Source organism: Pieris rapae, chromosome 1, assembly GCF_905147795.1.
Source record: "Pieris rapae chromosome 1, ilPieRapa1.1, whole genome shotgun sequence".
Lineage (NCBI taxonomy): Eukaryota > Metazoa > Arthropoda > Insecta > Lepidoptera > Pieridae > Pieris > Pieris rapae.
The window spans coordinates 1,705,782-1,731,718 of record NC_059509.1 but is presented as its reverse complement, the minus strand read 5'-3'; the positions used below and the strand labels follow the sequence as shown (position 1 = coordinate 1,731,718).

General features: G+C 32.2%; 2 protein-coding genes across 2 annotated transcripts in view; both read left to right on the top strand.

The window, feature by feature from the left end:
* The window catches only part of LOC110999924 (putative phosphatidate phosphatase), an 88,940-nt gene that overhangs the window by 46,984 nt on the left and 16,019 nt on the right, over positions 1 to 25,937 (top strand). The gene's annotated exons all lie outside the window — the stretch shown is intronic.
* LOC123689114 lies at positions 5,057 to 6,151 on the top strand. The gene is made up of 2 exons (XM_045628020.1): positions 5,057 to 5,579; positions 5,682 to 6,151. The coding sequence occupies exons 1-2, from the start codon at positions 5,574 to 5,576 to the stop codon at positions 6,135 to 6,137; spliced, it is 462 nt and encodes a 153-aa protein (XP_045483976.1). The 5' UTR covers positions 5,057 to 5,573; the 3' UTR covers positions 6,138 to 6,151.

Below are 25,937 nucleotides of genomic sequence, written 5' to 3'. Positions count from 1 at the left end.
GTCATTATTAACGGTACACTTAATTGCACGAACGCGTCACTTATGTTTGATAAATAGGGATTATTTCTAGCCATAATGGTCTAACTGGTTTTAGGTATTAAGAGAAATATTAATAAAACAAACATTGAATTTTACTGTTAAAGACCGAAGCCTTTCTGTAATCCTTAGTAAGTATAAAACTAAGAAGCGCGATGAGTCACCAATAATGTGGTTCTGGAGGAAGCTTTACGTATATTATGGTTTTATTTGAAGACGTCGTAAAGATCTTGCCAAACTACACATTGTTGCCATTTTATTAAAATTGATCAGCTCTTAATTTTATTCAGTTGTGTGGATAAAACCCATTTATGTTATCTATATTGTAAAACGATATTAAAATTAGCTCGCAAATGATTTTCATTCAATTCCAAGTGGGCGGCACTAATTCACAATTGAAAATGGCACACTATTATACAACCCACTCTAATTGAAGAACTGGGTCCTGACATATAATTTCTGCAATACGTTGCAATTGTACACGATGAATTATTGTTTATAGAAAGCCTTTGACAGATCCATTTAGAGAAATTGTGGCAATCGAACTGTTTGATATTGTTTGCTGTATATTGTAGGTATTTTAATATTTTAAAATACGACCAAGAATCGATCATTTAAAATGCCACATACTTTTCTTCGCCGGCGGCTGAAATTGGTACTACGTGTACTGTCGCCATTTTGAAATGGCAGACTGACATAGTCCATTTGTTGGTATGTACAATAAATAAGTTTACCATCAACCAACATTTAATAGAAATTTTATTCCTTGCATTATTAACAATGGCAAAGTTTTAATTATGCAACAATAGTACAGGTAACAAAACCTATCATATCAGTTGATTTTAAGTATGTGACACATTTATTTAAGCCTAGAACTGTGTTCAGCCAGTTTACATTGTTTTATTGACATTTTAATAAATTACTATGTTAGCCTGCATGACTTCAAATTATTCCTCTTATAATGGTTACTTTACATTTACTGGCAATACTAATAATCATGGCAGCGAGACTCTTACCTACCAAGAAAAGTATGTGGCACTGAACTCGTTTCGTTTTATTCTGATTAGTCGATTGGAATGACGAATGTCGCTTGTCCGTGATTGGACTAAGGTGCTACAGCCCTAAGTGAAGGCTTCAGATTTCTGTATAAGTTTCGTGATCATTTTTTTCGGTCTCACGATGATTCTTCATACGAGCGAATATTAATGGGTATATAAAAGAAAAAGTGCCACGCTAAAAGCTAACACTGATCAGTTTTTGATAGATTATGATTTATTGCATAGTAATAGATATAAATAAAAAGAGTAAGACAAACACAATAATAACAGCGTAGGCGAATGAAACCGATGTCATGGACCGAATACGACGTGCTTCATTAATCTTAACTCATTGATTGATGATCAAAGCAAGCTTATCACTATGCATTAGCCTTATTAATGATCTACTTAGTCTGATAAGCGTACATAGATTTCCATTTTACGACGGAAAACTGGCGTTTCTCCAAGTATAGGTGGTCAGTGAACTTATATGGCAATAAAGGTAATCTTATTTGATATATGGGAATTTATGGATTACATAATTGAGTCAATTTGTGAAGGTTGTGTGATTACAAAAGATATTAAATAAGAAATACAATGAAATAATGTAATAATGTAATAGATTTTTACTTCCATTATACAGTATTTATAATGTTCTTAACCTATATAAATATAAAACAAAATAATAATCAATTGATAAAAATATATTGATTTTTATTGTTTATAATATAATTAGTTTTCAACTATATTATCATGTTTACCTATCGCGTCTCTTCACTACGCCGGTACTAAATTTCCACACACTTTCTGATACGTTTGTAAATATTTAAAATTTATTATTAAATAAAACAGTCAGATGAATCGTTTTAACTTGATGCAATTTTTACAAAGATGACATTTAAGATATTGCGTGACAAGGCAAACATCTAAGGACAAAAGGATTTAAAAAAATATAGCGTGACTGATGAGATGAGATGCGCCAACGCAAAACAAACTTGGCACTTGCCAGTGGCTTACAGTTTAGTTTTATTACTTTTGTACACCTGTATCGCCATTTGTAGATAGGAATTTGATTATTATTACTTTTAAGTTTACAGGATTAATAAAAGTAATTCAAAGTCTCTCATAATATTTGCGACCACAATTCCCACACATCGGCGTTACTACGAGAAAAAAAAAGATTTCAGCTTCGTAAAAGAAAAACTTGCATCATATAGCTGAAACAAAACTAGAAAATTCTTACCCATTAAAAATAATCACATTATGCGACTATAATGCAAAATTGTTTCATGAAATAGTATATTTCATTACAAGTGCGGAAAGCCTGTCATTGCAACGAGTTCCGACGAATGTCTACCCGAGCCGAGGCGCAGCCGAAGGTGAGGGTTGACAGTCGGAACAAGTTGCAATGACGGTTCCGCACATGTACTGAACGACTATTTTTAATACAGTTGCGAAAAAATTAAGCAATTTAATTAAACTATTTGCTTTTTTTTCTCTTCTCTCTACGGAATAAATTCGTTGCACGTAGATATGTAGCGACTTATATGTTTCCGGTAAATTGTTCTCCGAAGCATTTTATGCAATAATACTGCGTTCGGGTGGTATTCATTCAAATAAAATATCGTCGAAATTACTCATTTTGTGCAACAAATAACTCAACTCGAAAGAACATTTTTGGAAAATGGCGCCAACCGCAAAGAATAGCGCAAAAGAAGAGCAAAGCTTGTTTTTTCTTTTCTTCACCCATTCAGGGTAGGCAAAGGGAACTTGGCCCATACAGCCAATTCTTCAGTAGACTATTTTTATTGAAAGAAAACCAAATCTAACTCATTGAGTCCAATCATTAAATCTGATATTGAAACAAATAGTAGCTTCTTTTTAAAATATTTGCATGAATCATAAAAACTTCTGTGATTTTTTTTAGTAAAAACTTCATGGTTAGTTTTTTCTTTTTAATATTTTTTTTATTGATATGAAATAAAATAAACCTAACCTAACTTATTGAATCCAATTATTAGTAAACTTTTTAAAAATACGTATTTGCATATATTATAAAATTCTTTTTAATATTTTTTTAATTGATATGAAATGAAAAGAAACCTAATCGAACTTATTGAATCCAATTATTTTAATATTTAGAAATCATATATCATAAAAACTTCTATGAATCTTTTTAATAAAACCTTCGTGGTTGGTTTTATCTTTTTAATACACATTGTTTTGACAGTTGGCAAAGAAAACGCACGAGTGCGGGAATGGCAAAGAAAAAGCACGAGTGTGTAATAGCCCACTTTCCGAACGCTATACCTCCCTGCAATATGCCACTTTTTGAGCAACTGTATTAAAAAATACTTATTGTATGCCAGTTACAATGCTTTGGAAATCGAACCTTTTTTTTTAATTTTATTAAAATCTAAGATAATATTATTTGATTAACAACGATGACTAATCATTGCTTATTAAAAATTAACATTTTATATCTAACTACTGTATTAAAGTAACGAGCGTAAATATTTATAAAGAGATGCAATAAAAATTAAAACGCTTAGCAGATACCGGATGCAAGCAAAAAGCTTGCTTCTTCGAATCGTTTATTGAACACATGACAAGTCTCATTTGTGTGCTTTCGCGAGCTTAAAATAGAACGAACCTATTTAAAGACTTGAGTTACGATATTTTGATATACGCTTATTAATACTGGCCTATAATAAGGAAGTAGCATTGAGACAACGAAGTTTAACAAATAAATAAGAATTTAAGTGTTACCACCATAATACTTTCTACAACTGATACTTTTTTTTTGACATTCGCACAAAGCACGCGAAAAGTCGGATAAATTTAAAATTATGTTTAAATAATTATACATTAGTAGTAGGGATTCACGGGTTCTGCCTCACTCGCTGCCTCAGTCAACCTAACCCCCCGTGCCGGGGACTGCCTCACTCGCTGCCTCAGTCAACCTAACCCCCCGTGTGTTTCTGGCTCAGCGGCAGTCCCCGCCTAAAAAAAAAAAAAAAAAAAAAAAGTTTGGTCTCTTTCCCCACTAAACAGACCGTGCTGAGTCGATAGCACTCACTCCCGAAGCGATATTTCTCTCTGTTTCGAAGTTAGGTTTTGCTATACGCAAATTAATCGATTTACTAATCACCTCATAATAAGAATGTAACGTCTCGTCCAAATCCTCATTTACTAATCACCGAGTCAGTTTCGTATCTATAATTAGCAAATTACCATGCGCATTTACCTGCAAATGCACCAGGACAGATGGGAAAAGGATTTACTGAACATTAAAAATATGATTTCCGTGTTTTATGTGTTTATTTGCATTATGTTACAATACAACTTTACTAGTGTCATGTCATTTCTTGGCGAGTCATACGAAAAATTTCTGAGGTAATCTTCCAAGCTGAAACCCCAGAACTTGTAGTACAAATATACTACACAATACTCCCCACAAAAGGCAGAATAGATGTCCTGAACGCTAGCTGTATTATAGCTCCATACCCGACAATTTCTTCTTAAAAAATCCGCTATTACTCTAATAGGCTTACGTCCAAATGAATCAAAATATTCTCCAACTTTTTCGTGGTTGATATGAATAGCTACCCAATGAGATCCTGGTTGTGAGTCAGGGTCGAGATTGCATATAATAAATGTGGGTAAGTGTACGTGCATTGGTAGGCGATTCGAGGGGTACACGCTATACTGGATGCTGGGATGTATTTTATGGAGACTCATTTGCAGGTTTAATGTATTCATTTTTATTCCAACGCGTTTGACCTTCTACTCTTATATATTGCACTAAATACAATTCCAATTCCTATCAATCATCCACCTCAACTAACATCACGTTGTATTGTCATCCCAACATATGTGATATCTTATATGCATTTATTTAGAAAAGTAGGGAAATTATAAATGAGAAACCATATTTTTATTTATTATATTTCATTCCGTTTATTATTCTCAATTTAATCATAAGTACATAAAAGTCATTTCTTAACTACTATAATCCACACATACATTTCTGTTCTTATCTATTTCTATAATGTTTGAAAACTCTGCATAAACTACACAGTTAATTGTTTCAGTCAATGCGTTCTCGAATCTTACTTCCATTCTCACACTACCATGACGAATGAGATTCCAGTGAATATTAGAGTTAGCTGATAAGTCGGGGGTTAAATCAAAGGCTAGTAAACAGTATCCATCTGAGTATTGCTCCCTCGATATCCCATTACCTTCGTTAAGAAAATGTATACCGGTACCTGAGTACCGGTCTTAAGCTCTTAATTTATTTGCTATTTCATTGAGTTTTAATTTGTTTTTAACGACAACATTAGGATGATAATGAATTTATAATTGTTTAATAAATATTTGAGGTAACAATCGATTAACATTAATTTATTAAATACAGATATTGTAAAGAAAAATATAGTATTGTGGTATGAATCACAGGACAACGTGTAGAAAGTGTGTAGTGTTCTAATATCAAAAATGGAGGTGAGTTATTTATATTTTTAAAATTTGTTTTCCAAGGTTTCTTTAATAAAATCTTATTAATTTTTTTAAAATACATTTTGATTTGTTAATGTTATATTTCAGCCTTCATACAACCTGAAAGATGTGGAAAAATGTTTCAGACCCTATAATTATTATGTTTTATCTGATGAAGAAGAGGTTTCGAACATACACGTAAATAAAAATAAGGGGACCAGTCGTTTAGATGACTTTTTTATTCAAGAACCAGACCGAAAGAAGAAAAAAGCTAGACTTTCTTCAACTGTTGGCCGTGCAGGAAAGGAGGGGAACATTCAATATATATCAACAGACAAAGATGATGGAATGGACGCTGACATACTTGTGAAAATCGACTTGTATAGTTTAAAAAAGTTAAAAGAAATCCCGGTCTCACAACATTGGAAAAATGCAGATATTCGTGTTAAATATTACATGAAAAACGATTCCAACATTGATCTTCAGATAAAAGACGTAGTATATAACATAACAAAGGAAATATCCGAGGAAGATAATGTAAAACATTATAGTTTTAAAAATTAGGTTCCTTTAGTATCTTTACGTGATAACCTTATTAGTAATTAATTAACTTACTATCAAATTCTAATACCATACGTTATATAATTAAGTAATGTTTCAGTTGTCCTCTAGTATAAATATTATGTTGCATTGTACAAAGTCAATCATTGTGAATTGTGTTGAAGACCTTTGCGCATTAAGGTAAAAAGTGTGTTACGAAATAAATAGTTGTGAAACGAATATATATATTTACAATGTCTCAAGAATGTGTTAGTGTCTTTTTTGAAGAAATGGATCATGAATTTGAAAACATTGATACAATTGAACTTTTTAATGTTTGTGATGAAATAGAAAGAGGTGATTTAAATAACTCATTTTATGATCAAAGAATGATGGAGCTATGTGAGGAATTCGAAAGAGAACTGTGAGTATATTTAATAATCATATTTCTTATTTTTTGTTATGATTAAGTATGTCTATTCGCAAGTCTAACAGTTAAATAAATCAAAATTTTATTCGATAGGGTTGATCAAATGGGTTGCGGAACCAAAAGGAAAGCAGATGTTGATATTAACTCTGTTGATATCAAAAGAATAAAATCTGGACCTACCATGGATTTTTCACGGTCTTCACAAGAGCCATCAACATCGAATGAAGGTAATAATTCTAACACGAAATTTTGTTGTATTTGTAATACAAATTTTTCCAAAAAATATTTCGCTAGTCATCTAAGGAGCAATGCACACAAAAATAATGTAGATAAAATACAACATTCGATAAAACCCAATGTTAAGATAATTGAGACTGCGTTCGGTAATAGAATAATAACCTATAGAGTAACTTCAGAAAATCAAAATGATTTACAGTTTGAGACACCAGATTCATTTCTCGCGTCAGTTAAAGATACAATATTTACAATAATAAATAAATCTATAGAAGACCACACAATTTTAAAAATAAATTTCATTTTATATGGTGACTTTGTTCAGGAGACAAAACAGATAAACAACACTTTTGATTTCCAATCAATGAATTTTATTGTTGGTATTGGTGATGATTTGAATATATTTTATACAACTCTCACGAATTCTCTAATAAACTATGTAAATTCATTCGAGAGAAAGGATAGTGGGTGGAGTCTGAAAAAAATTTTACATTTGGATATGAATTTGAATCAATTTAACCCTTTAAGAGGAAAATCCTTTATTGAATTACCACATGACATAAAAATAAAAAAAGCTGTGATAAATGTTAAAAACAGCGATGACGCCTGTTTTAAGTGGGCACTGTTATCTGCTTTATTTCCAATGCACAAAAATTCGGATAGAGTATCATCATACACCAAATACAGTCATAAATTAAAATTTGGTAATATTAAATTTCCAGTTAAATTAAGCGATATTCACAAAATTGAAAGTCTCAATAATATTAGCATTAATGTTTTTGGATTGGAATATAATGAACAAAGAAAAAAACATTGTATTGTCGGGCCATTGTTTTTTACAAAGAATAAAATGCCGACTCATATAAATTTACTATATTTGACACAGGGTAAAATCGGTCATTATTGTTATATAAAAAATATGTCAAGGTTAATAAGTAGTCAAATTTCGAAATCCAAGGAAGCTATATATCTTTGCGACTTTTGTTTACAATATTTTTCAACATCTGAACGTTTAAATAACCATCAAAAAAATGATTGCAGACATATTTGTACACAAATACCAAACGCAGATAAAAATAAAAAAAATTGGTGGGGTGATATTGTATCTGAAAGTAAATTAAGTTTTGATAAATTTCAACGTAAATTGATGTTACCTTTTGTTATATATGCGGATTTTGAGGCTTTTTTGAGCCCTTTAGCATCATGTTCAAACGATCCTTCAAAATCACATACAATAAATGTACAAAAACATAATGTATATAGTTTTGGATACTACATTAAATGCTCATTCGATGATAAGTTGTCTAAATATGTAACATATACTGGTGAAAATTGTGCTTTAAAATTTATGGAATCACTTAAAGATAATTTGAAAACAATTGTTAAAAAAATTGGTTTTCAAAAAGTTGCAAGTAAAATATCACCAATACAACAAGATATAATTAGCAAATCTAATCATTGTTATATTTGTGATAAAATTTTGGGTGGGGATTCAATGATTTACCACGATTGGTTTACTGGTGAATTTGTTGGGGTCGTACATAAACTTTGTTCAGAAAAATTTAGAGTACCTTACACTGTACCAGTCTTCTTGCACAATTTAAGTCATTATGATGCACATTTTATCGTACACGCCTTAAACTTTGATGAAGGTCAGGTAGAAGTACTCCCGCAAAATAAAGAAAAATACATATCATTTTCAAAGGTACTTAAAATAAATAACAGTAATGTAACTTTACGTTTTGTGGATTCCCTAAAATTTTTACCCAGTAGCTTAGATACTTTAGCAAAAAATTTAAACAATAATAATTTTAAAGAATTATCAAAATGCTTTCCCAATTCAGAAGACTTTAAACGACTGACTAAAAAAGGTGTATTTCCATATGAATTTATTAAAGATTTTGATACATTAAACTACAATCAACTTCCAGAACTTTCACACTTTTATAGTACTCTCACAGATTCCATTATTTCTAATGAAGATTATAACCACGCCAAAGATGTTTGGAAACATTTCAACTGTAAAAATATGTTAGATTATTCAAATCTTTATTTAAAAACGGATGTTTTATTATTAGCAGATATTTTTGAAAATTTTAGGAGTGTTTGTATTAAAACATACGATTTAGATCCGGCTCATTACTATACAGCACCTGGATTAAGTTGGGATGCCATGTTAAAACATACTCAAACAGAAATTGAATTACTTACTGATATAGATATGATTGCTTTTATTAAATCAGGAATTCGTGGAGGTGTTTCGCAATGTAGCACTCGCTATGCAAAAGCCAATAATGTTTACATGTCTGACTATAATGCGAAAGATAAAGAGTCATTCTTAATGTATTTCGATGCCAATAATCTTTATGGTTGGGCAATGTCACAATATCTACCTACAGGTGGTTTTGAATGGGTTAGTGCTGATACAGATTTTAATGTAAGCTGTTCATCAGAAATAGGTTTTATATTAGAAGTAGATCTGGAGTATCCGGTGGATTTACATAATGAACATTCGGATTTACCTCTTTGTCCAGAAAATATACCAGTTGGGGATGCTAAGGAAATTAGATTGATTCCAAACTTAAACAATAAATCCAAATATATTATTCATTATCGAAATTTAATTCAATGTTTGAAAATGGGTTTAAAATTATTAAAAGTTCATAGAATATTAAAATTTAAGCAGAGTCCATGGTTAAATAAATATATAGACCTTAATACACAATTAAGAACCCAAGCTAATTCTGATTTTGAGAAAGATTTCTATAAACTCATGAACAACGCTGTTTTTGGTAAGACTATGGAAAATATTGAGAAACGTGTAAACGTTAAACTATTAACCCACTGGGAAAATAGGGGCAAAGTATTAGGAGCTGGGGATTTAATTGCTCAACCAAATTTTCACAGTGTCTCAATATTTTCTGATAGTCTTGTTGCAATTCAATTAAATAAAATGAAGTTAATATATAATAAACCTATTTATCTCGGATTTTGTATATTAGATATATCTAAAACGCTTATGTATGATTTCCACTATAATTACATGAAAGAGAAATTTACTTCCAATCTGAAGCTACTGTACACAGATACCGACAGTCTCATTTATCAAATATTTACTAGTAACTTTTATAATGATATAAAACCAGACATTTGTACACATTTCGATACATCAGATTATGATGCAAATAATGTTTTTAACTTTCCTAAATTAAATAAGAAAAAAATAGGTTATTTCAAAGATGAAAATTGTGGTAAAATCTTTACAGAATTTGTAGGTTTGCGATCAAAAATGTATGCATTACAGGTAGATGATAAAATTATTACTAAGGCGAAGGGTGTTAACAAATGTGTCACAAAAAAATTAACGTTAGACAATTATAAGTCATGTTTATTTAATAAAAATATTCAATTTTGTAAAATGTATCGATTTAAATCGTTAAAACATACAATTTTCACCCAAGAAATTAATAAAACATGTTTATCTTTTAATGATACCAAGCGACACATTCTCCCAAATAATATAGATACGATACCACTAGGCCATTATAAACTCGTTAGCAATTCCAAGTAAAAAACAAAAGAAAAATGTGAACTAAATTATTAATAATATGTTTATGAAATTTAGTTGTAGATAATTTCATTACTCATTATTATTTATTTATGTGTTTTATAATATTTTGTAAGATAATGTTTTCATATTATTGTTTTATTTAGATATTACCTTAGTTTATGCAGAGTTTTCAAACATTATAGAAATAGATAAGAACAGAAATGTATGTGTGGATTATAGTAGTTAAGAAATGACTTTTATGTACTTATGATTAAATTGAGAATAATAAACGGAATGAAATATAATAAATAAAAATATGGTTTCTCATTTATAATTTCCCTACTTTTCTAAATAAATGCATATAAGATATCACATATGTTGGGATGACAATACAACGTGATGTTAGTTGAGGTGGATGATTGATAGGAATTGGAATTGTATTTAGTGCAATATATAAGAGTAGAAGGTCAAACGCGTTGGAATAAAAATGAATACATTAAACCTGCAAATGAGTCTCCATAAAATACATCCCAGCATCCAGTATAGCGTGTACCCCTCGAATCGCCTACCAATGCACGTACACTTACCCACATTTATTATATGCAATCTCGACCCTGACTCACAACCAGGATCTCATTGGGTAGCTATTCATATCAACCACGAAAAAGTTGGAGAATATTTTGATTCATTTGGACGTAAGCCTATTAGAGTAATAGCGGATTTTTTAAGAAGAAATTGTCGGGTATGGAGCTATAATACAGCTAGCGTTCAGGACATCTATTCTGCCTTTTGTGGGGAGTATTGTGTAGTATATTTGTACTACAAGTTCTGGGGTTTCAGCTTGGAAGATTACCTCAGAAATTTTTCGTATGACTCGCCAAGAAATGACATGACACTAGTAAAGTTGTATTGTAACATAATGCAAATAAACACATAAAACACGGAAATCATATTTTTAATGTTCAGTAAATCCTTTTCCCATCTGTCCTGGTGCATTTGCAGGTAAATGCGCATGGTAATTTGCTAATTATAGATACGAAACTGACTCGGTGATTAGTAAATGAGGATTTGGACGAGACGTTACATTCTTATTATGAGGTGATTAGTAAATCGATTAATTTGCGTATAGCAAAACCTAACTTCGAAACAGAGAGAAATATCGCTTCGGGAGTGAGTGCTATCGACTCAGCACGGTCTGTTTAGTGGGGAAAGAGACCAAACTTTTTTTTTTTTTTTTTTTTTTTTTTTTTTTTAGGCGGGGACTGCCGCTGAGCCAGAAACACACGGGGGGTTAGGTTGACTGAGGCAGCGAGTGAGGCAGTCCCCGGCACGGGGGGTTAGGTTGACTGAGGCAGCGAGTGAGGCAGAACCCGTGAATCCCTACTACTTACATTTACAATAATATATAGCTACAATCCGGTAAAAAAGTGTTTTCTTTAAATGTGTAAAAGGTATGTTAATAAATAACAAGCAAAACAAATAATTTTCATACAATTGTTTGATGCAGACATTTTTTGACAGTTCAAGGGTTTCCAGATTTTGAATATATGGTTATATCTCCAAATAGCTTTGCTTTTCAATTTATATTCACAATACCTATAGTTACTTTAAGCGGCGCGAAAAATAATATAAAATATTATATTAGGCGCTCTTAACTAATTTTAACCAGCAAAACAAACATATTTCACACAAATATTTGACGCAGACATTTCCGGGAAAAATTTAATGTTTTGTTAGTTTGTTTTCTAGTTTTTCCATATATGCCGATATCTTTATTAGCTTTTTTCTATTACCAAAACCAAAAACTTTCACAAAAATACCCAAACAATTCGACATGATTATTATATTAACAACAGACTAAATTTCAAACCGTTTTTTTCCACAATATGGCGGACCCTAACTGTATTGCGTGCTTGCAATTCCAGGCACTTTTTCGATAAAGTCTGATAATACTGAGAACTTAACTAACCAAACCTTGTGCCCTAGTTTTGCCTTCATTGCAGGGCAATTGAGACCTATATTGAGTTCTGTTTCATCTGAACATTGTTATGTTAACAAGCTTAATGGAGTAATGTTTTAATACGTTTTTATGCCGGAAATCCCACTTGGTAACGAGATTATGTATGGCCCGTTACATTCAGATGTAGAGCAAGTGAACGATCGCTTACTATAATTTTATTTGAAATATTTTCCTGTTTGATTGATAGTTTTTTTTTTTGGGTGTGTCATCATCTCATTATTTGTAATGGTACTTTAGATAGACAAAAAGAGATTTTTTTAATATTTTCGAATTTTAAATCCAAATTATTTAATCGTGAATTATTTATAAATGACAAATACTTACGACGATAGGATCCTTGAAGAAAACTGCGTATTTTATAAGACCGGCTACGCACTCGCAAACGTTCTGGCATTGAGTGTGTTCATGGGCAGCGGTATCACTTAACATTAGAATCGCCTCTTGGACTTTTGCTTGATATCCGTAACAGCACATTATAAAAACGCACCAACAAACTCTACCTATAACCAATATCTTATAAAAATATATAAATAGTCTCACAGAAGTAGTAGGGATTCACGGGTTCTGCCTCACTCGCTGCCTCAGTCAACCTAACCCCCCGTGCCGGGTTCTGCCTCACTCGCTGCCTCAGTCAACCTAACCCCCCGTGCCGGGGACTGCCTCACTCGCTGCCTCAGTCAACCTAACCCCCCGTGCCGGGTTCTGCCTCACTCGCTGCCTCAGTCAACCTAACCCCCCGTGCCGGGGACTGCCTCACTCGCTGCCTCAGTCAACCTAACCCCCCGTGTGTTTCTGGCTCAGCGGCAGTCCCCGCCTAAAAAAAAAAAAAAAAAAAAAAAAAGTTTGGTCTCTTTCCCCACTAAACAGACCGTGCTGAGTCGATAGCACTCACTCCCGAAGCGATATTTCTCTCTGTTTCGAAGTTAGGTTTTGCTATACGTTGCAAATTAATCGATTTACTAATCACCTCATAATAAGAATGTAACGTCTCGTCCAAATCCTCATTTACTAATCACCGAGTCAGTTTCGTATCCATAATTAGCAAATTACCATTACGCATACGCATTTACCTGCAAATGCACCAGGACAGATGGGAAAAGGATTTACTGAACATTAAAAATATGATTTCCGTGTTTTATGTGTTTATTTGCATTATGTTACAATACAACTTTACTAGTGTCATGTCATTTCTTGGCGAGTCATACGAAAAATTTCTGAGGTAATCTTCCAAGCTGAAACCCCAGAACTTGTAGTACAAATATACTACACAATACTCCCCACAAAAGGCAGAATAGATGTCCTGAATGCTAGCTGTATTATAGCTCCATACCCGACAATTTCTTCTTAAAAAATCCGCTATTACTCTAATAGGCTTACGTCCAAATGAATCAAAATATTCTCCAACTTTTTCGTGGTTGATATGAATAGCTACCCAATGAGATCCTGGTTGTGAGTCAGGATCGAGATTGCATATAATAAATGTGGGTAAGTGTACGTGCATTGGTAGGCGATTCGAGGGGTACACGCTATACTGGATGCTGGGATGTATTTTATGGAGACTCATTTGCAGGTTTAATGTATTCATTTTTATTCCAACGCGTTTGACCTTCTACTCTTATATATTGCACTAAATACAATTCCAATTCCTATCAATCATCCACCTCAACTAACATCTCGTTGTATTGTCATCCCAATATATGTGATATCTTATATGCATTTATTTAGAAAAGTAGGGAAACTATTAATGAGAAACCATATTTTTATTTATTATATTTCATTCCGTTTATTATTCTCAATTTAATCATAAGTACATAAAAGTCATTTCTTAACTACTATAATCCACACATACATTTCTGTTCTTATCTATTTCTATAATGTTTGAAAACTCTGCATAAACTACACAGTTAATTGTTTCAGTCAATGCGTTCTCGAATCTTACTTCCATTCTCACACTACCATGACGAATGAGATTCCAGTGAATATTAGAGTTAGCTGATAAGTCGGGGGTTAAATCAAAGGCTAGTAAACAGTATCCATCTGAGTATTGCTCCCTCGATATCCCATTACCTTCGTTAAGAAAATGTATACCGGTACCTGAGTACAGTGTGTGGTATGCGCTGGCAAATACATCGTTTGGGAATGATGGTTGTAATGATTTTGATGGTATTTGTTGACCGTCTATATATAAACTAAAGGAGCAAATACCGAAGTTTTCAAAGTTGAATGGGTTTTTATTATAACTACCATTGAAGGCGGTATTATTAACAAAACCAATGATACATCTCTTAGGAACCTGTCCTAAAAATATATTGTCCAGTGTCTTACCCTGCACACCAGATGGTATGGTCAGGACTTTCACTTCGCCTCTTGTTATAGGATATTTAGCTGTAGTAGTGGCAAGAACCTTTTGATGGGCTATTAGTATTGATGGATTAATTTTTGCTCTGCGTATTATTAAAGTTGCATCTGTGATACAGACTTTGTACTTATTATCTGCATTCTGTGACATGAGGTTAAATGTTTCTCTCGATCTCACTAATTTTATAGATAGTTCGACCCCGTTAATGAGGAATTTATCTTGATTGAATATATCCCCATGTAAATGTCCAATCATTTCGACATCCTTACCATCCTTTGAAAGTTGTTGTCTTTTGTAAAAGCCCTTATTTGCCTCATTAGTTTCATTCATTTTACCAGCTGTATCCTCGTACCATAAACCACATGTCAAATGTGATTTTTTGGCAGATGATGAATAATTTAATAGAGTTTCTATGAAAGCACGATATGCATAAGTATTATTTGGGGGTGACACGAGTTTTTGGTTTAGGTAAACATCCAATTGGTTAAATAAAGAATGTAACCAATTATTGACTGGTGCCACTACATTAGCTGCATTAACTACAGAACCGTCTTGATTTTTAATTTGAGCCTTGAGATGGAGTAGTGTATGCGAAAGGTCTATGTAGTCGTCTCCTGTACCAGGTACTTGGAATTCGATGGGTCCATCATCGCTTAATGAAGAAATTGGTTTGTAGTGTATCCAGTGCCCATATTCGATACTTGTTTGTGTGGAAGGAAGAGCAAATAGGTCCAATTCAGATTTAACACACTCACATGAATGATTATGAATAAATGACATTATAATTAGTTTGAAAATATATCTTTGGAAATATTAATATTTTTGTTCCTTGTTTTCCTTAAAGCGTCTTTCTTCTTAAGAGGTGAAACTCGAATGAGCTCATTTCTATATTTTCGTCTTTTATTAACACCCGATCCAGTCATAAGTTCATCAATTTTGGTATCAACTTTGTGTTTAAGGTTAGAACTAGCACTTTTCAAACGATTTTTAATTGATTCTTTAATGGGGCGACTAGCTACAACATCTGACAAAAGCCCAATACCACTGTTAAGTGCTTCTTTTCCAATCACCTTAGCACCACTAGTGAGTAAAGGTAGCACACTTCGAAATAACCCCCCAAGAAAACTGCCGATACCATGACCACGTTGATGTAAGGCTCCTTTGTAGATTACATTAATACCAGATCCAGCTTGTTGCGAATAATAATGTTCATAAGGACATATAATAGTATCTTGAGGTGTATACATTTCAAAAAAGATATAAAGATTATATTTTTTTAAAATGAAGTTTCACACACGATGTACCGTATTGAAATGGTACCGCATTTCCCGTGGTTGTTCTTATATCTACCTCAATAACATCAAATTCTCTTCTCATAACAGGTAAATAATGTGGTGGTGAAAATATATGCATTTTATTTGAACCATATATGTATTTAGCAGGATCTAAGGGTATAATTCTCAACAGGGGTGTCATGACATCACCAACAATTTGTGGTTCTATAATATCACAATACACAAATAATTGTGATGGTAACCCTAAATGTAGATTAGCAGGGCGTTTACTGATATTTTGATTTACTAGATTGGTATCTGGCTCAAACCCAAGTTGAAAACTCAAATTAGGTGATAGAGATAATGAAATTATTGATGGATCCTTTACTGCAACAGAGACAAACTTTGACACGGTGTCCTGGCGAAAACTAACTTTCTCTTTCGAATTTAAAGCTATAAGAATATTTTGTATATTATCATAGTTGGTGGCCGGTATATGGTTCTTATACATTAGTGTGGTCTCTTCGTTATTGATGGTAGTTTTTTTACTTATGTACATAATATTTTCATGTTCTTGCACGGAGAACATAGTAGAGGGATATTGGAACTCAACTATACCTACCATCCATTCTCCTTCTAATGTAATGGGCTTAGGTAGTTTTGTAGAAAAATTTGAAGTCATATTTCCCGGAAAATATTGTGTGGAACTATTGCTGAGTAAAGTTAAATAAAAACTTTCCTTCATTGTAAAGTTTTGATAGAAGATAATAATACCCAAGAATTAAATTTGTTTGGGTACCCTTTCCACTTGACTAATGCTTCTTTTCTGAGTCCAGAGTTACGATACCTTAAGATTTTATCAATTTTATAATCAGAAGTGGGGGAAAATGTAACTTTTTGTAATTCTTTCTCATAAAATGTGCCTGTTATAGATTCATTTTCCAAATCCATCAAAGTGTATACAACACATGGTGAGCGATCTATAACTGAAGTTATAATAAATATTTCATCACTCCAATTACTTTCATAACCTTTTTGAAATGTATGTTTTTGTTTAGTAATTCTTACATGGTCACCGACTTTAAACTTGGGTAACTTTTTCAAATTTGAGTTACATGAAATTCCATCAAAATATAGATTCCTCCAAACTTTCATAATGTTTTGGTTATTAACATCACATGGTCTCATTTTTATACTAGAATGCACACTGTGATTATATGAACTAACTAAATCTTGTAAGATATCTATATAGCGATGTGTATTTTTATATGTAAAATAACGCCACATTTTCATTTTTAAAGTTCTCTGAAATCTTTCTACTATACTTGCTTTAATATCCGGATTATTTGTAGTATAATAATTTATATTTTTATTTTTTAAATAACTTTGGACATCTTTAGATACAAATTCTGTACCTTTATCTGATTGTATATGTCTAGGAACAGTTTTAGCTTCATCAAAAATGCTAGTAAAACACTGTTTTATTGTAACAGAATCTTTCTTTTTTATTGCTCTAACATACGCATATTTGCTAAAAACATCAATGACACATAAAATATACTTATATCCATTATTATCCTGTTCGTAAGTTCTTAAATCACTCAAGTCAGCTTGCCACAACTCATTAAAATTTGATAAAATGTACTTATTTCGCAGAAATCTTTTTCGAACTGGCTTATGTAACGTATATGTTTCTTGAGACTGCAACCACGTCTCTACATCTGTTTTAGAAAGTTTTCCATTCATCGCTTTTGTTAATGTATTCACATTACTGTAACCGGCAGGATGTGAAATATCATAATATATTTGATGAAGCTTTAATATGGGGTCCATTTATCCCAATCAATTTTGTTTTTTATTTTACTGTTATGATTTGATTGAGTCGGAGAAGTGTAATCGATGCTTGATTCTTGGATCGGTAGTGTGTGATGTTTTTTAAGATTGCCAATATATTTAAGTCTTTTGAGATTACCAATGTATGTCAGTGGTATATTTATATCATTTAAAAATTTTGAGAATGTTTCCCAACCGATGGGATCTGCTTTCTTTGAGGGTCTTAATGCATCATTTACTAAATCAATAATATTACTTCCAGGAATTTCTTTTCCACTAATTACCACTGTACCATATTTATTCCATTGTAATTTATCACTATGGTTTTGAATGGATTCCATCAATAATTCTCCTTTCTTTATATAAGTTTTCGGAATCAAATTTAATATGTCCTGTGTTGACAACTGAAACGAGACGTCTTTACCCAACGACGGTTGTTCACCACCTACCACTTTTTCATTTTCATTTTCATTTTCGTTATCAGTGAAATTAATTTTACCATCTTCATAAGTTTTATTATTTACTGTTTTTTCAGTAAATATTATTTCTTGAGGTTGACGTTCTACCATAGAAAAATGAAGGTATCTTTGTAAAATTTGTTGGTAAAGGGCCCATTTCTCACGATCTCCTAATTTGCTTGACATTATTTTTTCCATTTCACTGTCTAATCGACTTCGTGGTGTAACTTTATTTTCATTTTGTTGATGTGTTATTTTATCAACAAAATCGTGTTCAATAATCAGCATTTTTTTAGTATTCATAGTGGTTTATTAGTAAAACAACTTATAAGACTACTTAGAACAGTACCTAATATTATTGGAAGAAAGGAACCTCCTTTTTGAATTAATATATTTTTTCTATATTCAAAACTTTTTCCTCTGCTTACTAGCTTACGTAAGGTATTTTTTAGGTTTTTAAGTTTAGACTTCTCTGCTCCTTTCAATGGTACTTTTCCTTTCAAAACGTTATAAATACACTCACAAAGACAGTTTATTTCTTGATTATTGCAGGTTTTCAGTAATACCTTCCGATGTCTTGGTTTTAATGTGTGTAGAGCTGACAATAAATCTTTATGTGTTGTTACTCGATGATACATAGTTTAAAACTGACTCAAAATCGTTGATTACAAAGATATTTATATGCTTTCATGGTGATATATAATGTACAATAGTGAGTGTTTTCAAAAATGTTTGATTTTATCCGGTGTGTATCATCAGTATTTTGTTTTAAATCAATCATCAAATATCCGTGAGCAACTTTTGTAGCATCTGCATATGATTCTTCGATAAATTTAGTGTTCTCAGGCGAAACCTGTCTGGCTAGAAATTTAATTTGTGTTTTATCACGGGGATTTTTGAAATAAATGATGTAACTTGAATTAAGGGAAATGTCACGTTGTCCTCTTCCTTGATGAAATAAGTTTTGTGTTATATAAAAAACACTTAAATTTCTATGGTGACTTCCTTTTGTAAATATATCAACAACTCTACCGTCAGATTCTCTCATTAAATCATCTATTATTATTAAATGAGGATTTTTACCATCGAACATATGCAAATCAGGCAACCCTTGATGATAATTCACTCCAGGTATATTATATAGTGGCTGCATTTCATCATAACACCATGTTATTTCAGAAAAAGACTCATTACATGCACTACCCCTATGTTTAATGAATTGTGCTACAAAGTTTGATTTTCCACATCCTGTTGGACCTGCTATGATTGCAGCAAAAGGATGAATAAAATGAATCATTTTTTTATACTTCTTTCTTCTTTGGGTATCCAAATAAAACTGAATATTTTTCTTTAAAAGATGTTATTTATACATTAAAGTTACTCTAAAATATAAATAAGGTAATATCTAAATAAAACAATAATATGAAAACATTATCTTACAAAATATTATAAAACACTAGAAATTATCTACAACTAAATTTCATAAACATATTATTAATAATTTAGTTCACATTTTTCTTTTATTTTTTTTACTTGGAATTGCTAACGAGTTTATAATGGCCCAGTGGTATCGTATCTATATTATTTGGTAGAATGTGTCGCTTGGTATCATTAAAAGATAAACATGTTTTATTAATTTCTTGGGTGAAAATTATATGTTTTAACGATTTAAATCGATACATTTTACAAAATTGAATATTAAATTTATTAAATAAACATGACTTATAATTGTCTAACGTTAATTTTTGTGACACATTTGTTAACACCCTTCGCCTTAGTAATAATTTTAGAATACAAAGTCTGTATCACAGATGCAACTTTAATAATACGCAGAGCAAAAATTAATCCATCAATACTAATAGCCCATCAAAAGGTTCTTGCCACTACTACAGCTAAATATCCTATAACAAGAGGCGAAGTGAAAGTCCTGACCATACCATCTGGTGTGCAGGGTAAGACACTGGACAATATATTTTTAGGACAGGTTCCTAAGAGATGTATCATTGGTTTTGTTAATAATACCGCCTTCAATGGTAGTTATAATAAAAACCCATTCAACTTTGAAAACTTCGGTATTTGCTCCTTTAGTTTATATATAGACGGTCAACAAATACCATCAAAATCATTACAACCATCATTCCCAAACGATGTATTTGCCAGCGCATACCACACACTGTACTCAGGTACCGGTATACATTTTCTTAACGAAGGTAATGGGATATCGAGGGAGCAATACTCAGATGGATACTGTTTACTAGCCTTTGATTTAACCCCCGACTTATCAGCTAACTCTAATATTCACTGGAATCTCATTCGTCATGGTAGTGTGAGAATGGAAGTAAGATTCGAGAACGCATTGACTGAAACAATTAACTGTGTAGTTTATGCAGAGTTTTCAAACATTATAGAAATAGATAAGAACAGAAATGTATGTGTGGATTATAGTAGTTAAGAAATGACTTTTATGTACTTATGATTAAATTGAGAATAATAAACGGAATGAAATATAATAAATAAAAATATGGTTTCTCATTAATAGTTTCCCTACTTTTCTAAATAAATGCATATAAGATATCACATATATTGGGATGACAATACAACGAGATGTTAGTTGAGGTGGATGATTGATAGGAATTGGAATTGTATTTAGTGCAATATATAAGAGTAGAAGGTCAAACGCGTTGGAATAAAAATGAATACATTAAACCTGCAAATGAGTCTCCATAAAATACATCCCAGCATCCAGTATAGCGTGTACCCCTCGAATCGCCTACCAATGCACGTACACTTACCCACATTTATTATATGCAATCTCGATCCTGACTCACAACCAGGATCTCATTGGGTAGCTATTCATATCAACCACGAAAAAGTTGGAGAATATTTTGATTCATTTGGACGTAAGCCTATTAGAGTAATAGCGGATTTTTTAAGAAGAAATTGTCGGGTATGGAGCTATAATACAGCTAGCATTCAGGACATCTATTCTGCCTTTTGTGGGGAGTATTGTGTAGTATATTTGTACTACAAGTTCTGGGGTTTCAGCTTGGAAGATTACCTCAGAAATTTTTCGTATGACTCGCCAAGAAATGACATGACACTAGTAAAGTTGTATTGTAACATAATGCAAATAAACACATAAAACACGGAAATCATATTTTTAATGTTCAGTAAATCCTTTTCCCATCTGTCCTGGTGCATTTGCAGGTAAATGCGTATGCGTAATGGTAATTTGCTAATTATGGATACGAAACTGACTCGGTGATTAGTAAATGAGGATTTGGACGAGACGTTACATTCTTATTATGAGGTGATTAGTAAATCGATTAATTTGCAACGTATAGCAAAACCTAACTTCGAAACAGAGAGAAATATCGCTTCGGGAGTGAGTGCTATCGACTCAGCACGGTCTGTTTAGTGGGGAAAGAGACCAAACTTTTTTTTTTTTTTTTTTTTTTAGGCGGGGACTGCCGCTGAGCCAGAAACACACGGGGGGTTAGGTTGACTGAGGCAGCGAGTGAGGCAGTCCCCGGCACGGGGGGTTAGGTTGACTGAGGCAGCGAGTGAGGCAGAACCCGGCACGGGGGGTTAGGTTGACTGAGGCAGCGAGTGAGGCAGTCCCCGGCACGGGGGGTTAGGTTGACTGAGGCAGCGAGTGAGGCAGTCCCCGGCACGGGGGGTTAGGTTGACTGAGGCAGCGAGTGAGGCAGAACCCGGCACGGGGGGTTAGGTTGACTGAGGCAGCGAGTGAGGCAGTCCCCGGCACGGGGGGTTAGGTTGACTGAGGCAGCGAGTGAGGCAGAACCCGGCACGGGGGGTTAGGTTGACTGAGGCAGCGAGTGAGGCAGAACCCGTGAATCCCTACTACTCACAGATGCTATACATATTGCATACTGGATGTAATCGAATATTTTTTCTTCTTCTTCAGACGTATTTAAGTGAGTGTCAAATAGATTTACAAAAGCAATGTAAAATTAGCTGTGCCAAAAAATAATCTGAAATTGTATAGGAAAACCACCTTTCGTATAGCAATCAAGGCTTATAGTTTAACAAAAACAATCTAAGATCTTCTTAATACATAGTATTTTAAAAAATTGACTTAATGTATTACTCTGGAAATAAATCATTGTTTGCGTGAAACATTATAATTAAATGACATTTTATCACTACAAAAAATATAAGAAATAACTAATTGACGGTACTCATAATATATAATATCTATGTAAAATTCTTTTTCAGACAAATTTGTACGTAATATGCGTATTTACAATTGTACCAGCATAGCATTTTTATACCATATTATTGCATTTAAATTATTATTATTCTTAACAAATTCAAACATTCTTTGCGTTTTGATTAACGATCCGATAAGTATTCAAACCACTTCGCATAAAATATTAAGTGGTTGATTAAGTTCTCAACTTATTTACGATGTGGATATTTTGGATTGCGAACGTGCGATTAATATTAATTTATTGATTGTACAGATTTTTAAATTCATTTTAAACGATGTAAGTCCTCCCGCGTGATTCGGATTCTTTTAGTGTTCAGTTCTGGCCTACCTCAATGTACAAAAAATGATGTAATGTTTTTATTGGTTTATTATATTAAAATCGCTTTTTAAAGGCGTGTGCGGGCTGAGATGTTTTTAGATGGTGTAAGCAGCATTCGGCATCCCTGCAACCAGCAAAGGGCTTTCAATGTCAGCCGCATCAGGTCTCCGAAACGAGAAACTTCCAGGGGTTCATGTCCTGATCACCACTAATTGCTGGCTTTCAGGCTGGACCTATGTAAAAATATTAAAATAAAATTATCCTAATACAACAAGACACCATATTGCATATAATTTTAACATCATACAATAAGTATGTCATACTGACAGATTTATACCCAAAAGGAGTCAATATATGTTCATTTAATAAGTTACATGAATGAATGATGCCATAAATCACTTGTCACTTAATACTCTTGTGAGATCAAAGATAGCATTTTGAATGCATAGCCACCGAGATCATGGGTTATTGAACTATATATTTATTGCGCCCGCGCATTAGCGGTGCTTCAAACAGCCAATTAGAAGTATCTGTTTGGTGACGATTGAAATCCCATCTGTTTGGGGATTAGGGATTGAGATTTTTATTATGATGCAGGATTACTCTGTAATAGGCATAGAATCGATTCAGTAGTTGGTTGAAGTTGCTATTACTTAAATAATGACCAATTTCGATGTAGTTTAATGTAGAAGTAATACGTATTTACGCATTTCATTAATTGACACACTCACTTGCATCCATACTTATTTACTATACTATACTAACACCCATCCAACACACCCAGACACTCTCAAGTTTTATAAACAGTTGAAAAATAAAAACTAAAATAAAATACTTAATTTAATTATTTAAAAGGAATTTATTATTAATAAGTTTTTTATGGCAGACCTGGGAACCCTGACAAAGCTAGTTTTTTTTTTACTTAAAAGGGTTCCCAAACCTTACACATAATTACAAAAACATTAATAAGTACATCTGTACTTATAAGATTAAACACATTACTATAGTTTATTTTTTTATGAGGTCAAAAACTTGGAATCGAGCACCTTGGAATCTTTTCATTGAAATAAAAATATAATCTAGTTTTGGAATTACCAAATATATATAATGTTAACACTAATATGTTACTTTATCAGCACTTTCTTACTATAATCATAATGAATCAAACTTATGATTTTTGATAGACTCTAATTTTGAAATTGACTAGTAATAAATAAATAAATCGTCTATTTGTAAAGAGTGGTACATTTAGATCGATTCATTATAAAAAAATCCACTTTATAACTGTTGTCAAACTAATGGTCTAAATAGTCGCGCTATAGATTTATTATTAATTAAAAAAAATAGTTTTATATGGGTAAATCGCTTTCGCTTCTAAATTACAACGACTACTTTGTATGTAATTTATAAGGTAACTATAATTAAATTTGATAGGGCTAATGTAGGAGAAACTTAATTTATATAGGCATAATATTGTTATCAGTTTAAAGCATTTAAATGAGGTTTTATCATTTAAAACAGAACGGAGTAGAGCCTACAACGTGCCAATTAAGATTGTTTTTTTATTACCTTAAACATTGGCCTTAGATATAGTATTTAGTTCACTATACTTATCAGCTTAAAAGTTTAAAGTTTTATATATTTTTATATAAGTACCTACATCTGTGCGTTCTAATAATAATAATTATTAATCTTTGTTTATAATGTTTTCTCAGTAAGCGAATTTTTGTACATAATTCATATGAGAAATAAAGTTATTCTAACTGTAAGTTTTATATATGTATTTTCCAGTTATGCTACTCTTAACGGGCTTCCATACGCACTTCAAGTGAAATCAAAAACTGACGTTTGAATAATTCACAAATTGTGACTATGCCAAGTTAAACGGTTCTTTCAGCTCGTTACAAGCCTGTTGAAAACTTAGTGATTAAAACTGTGATGGAGTTTCTTTTCGGTAGGTCTATTGGTTTGATTTAAAAACTAGTAGTAAATGTAATATTAATTTCCTGACATTATTTGTATAATCATATCAAGAACATTTATTCATTTAGGTAACACAATGTATACATAAGTGTTTTTTTTACAATTTTTTTGTAAGGAGCTGCAACCATTACACATGTTCCGCATAACATCTTTAAGTAATTTATAGTTTTTTTAATAGTTTATTTTTATAATATATATATATATATTATAAAAATAAAATAAAAAATAACAAAGATTTGTCCTCTATCAGCGTGAGGCATAGTGAAATAGGAGCACGCACTTATATTCTCATGCACAACAACAAGCAAATACATAATAAGTATACATTATGTTGAAGCAATGGTGAACAAGAACCCAGTCAGTTCTATGCTGTTTCATGCTTCGGGGTTTCGCTTTTTGACAGTGCATATAATAAGAAACGAACCTATATCTTTTAAAGATTGTCAAACTTTAAATAGCATATAATGAATGGTTCTATGATATTCGAATATATCACAATGATATGGACGAGATTAATCTAATTTTTCAGTGCAATTGCCCATTTAGGTCGACATAACGACCATTTTCTAATCTCGATAGAGCTCTTATAGGAACTGGTTCTCGAAGGCATTAGTTACATTTATTTACGATGCGATTCTACAATTTGATGTAATTAATTCAAAATGTACATGAATATATTTATACAATTAACAAAGGAGTTTTTTGTTATCTCCAATATTGTTATTGGTCTTGCATTTTTTTAAATTGTAACTTTAGGGTGTGATGAGGGTACAATTTTTACGCAATAATAATAATATTAGCGTGACGAAGATGTGCAGCGTTTTTGTCCAAGAAAAGAGAAAGCGATTGAGACTGATTGATAGAGAGTGAGAAAGGGACGTAGCATGAACCAAATAGTCATGGAGCGAGTGTAGGGAGCAAGAAAATTAGAAAGATTGAGAGAGAGTGAGATAGAGAGTAAGCATAAAAATACACGCTAATGGTTGATGTATTTGTTTAGTAATTACATATTAGAACTTTAGATGGTAATTCTGTCGCATAACGCTTGTGCAGTAAACAGTGTGAATATAGTGATCATACACTGGTACATGATCATCTATTGGGGATATTACCTGGGTAATAATTAAATT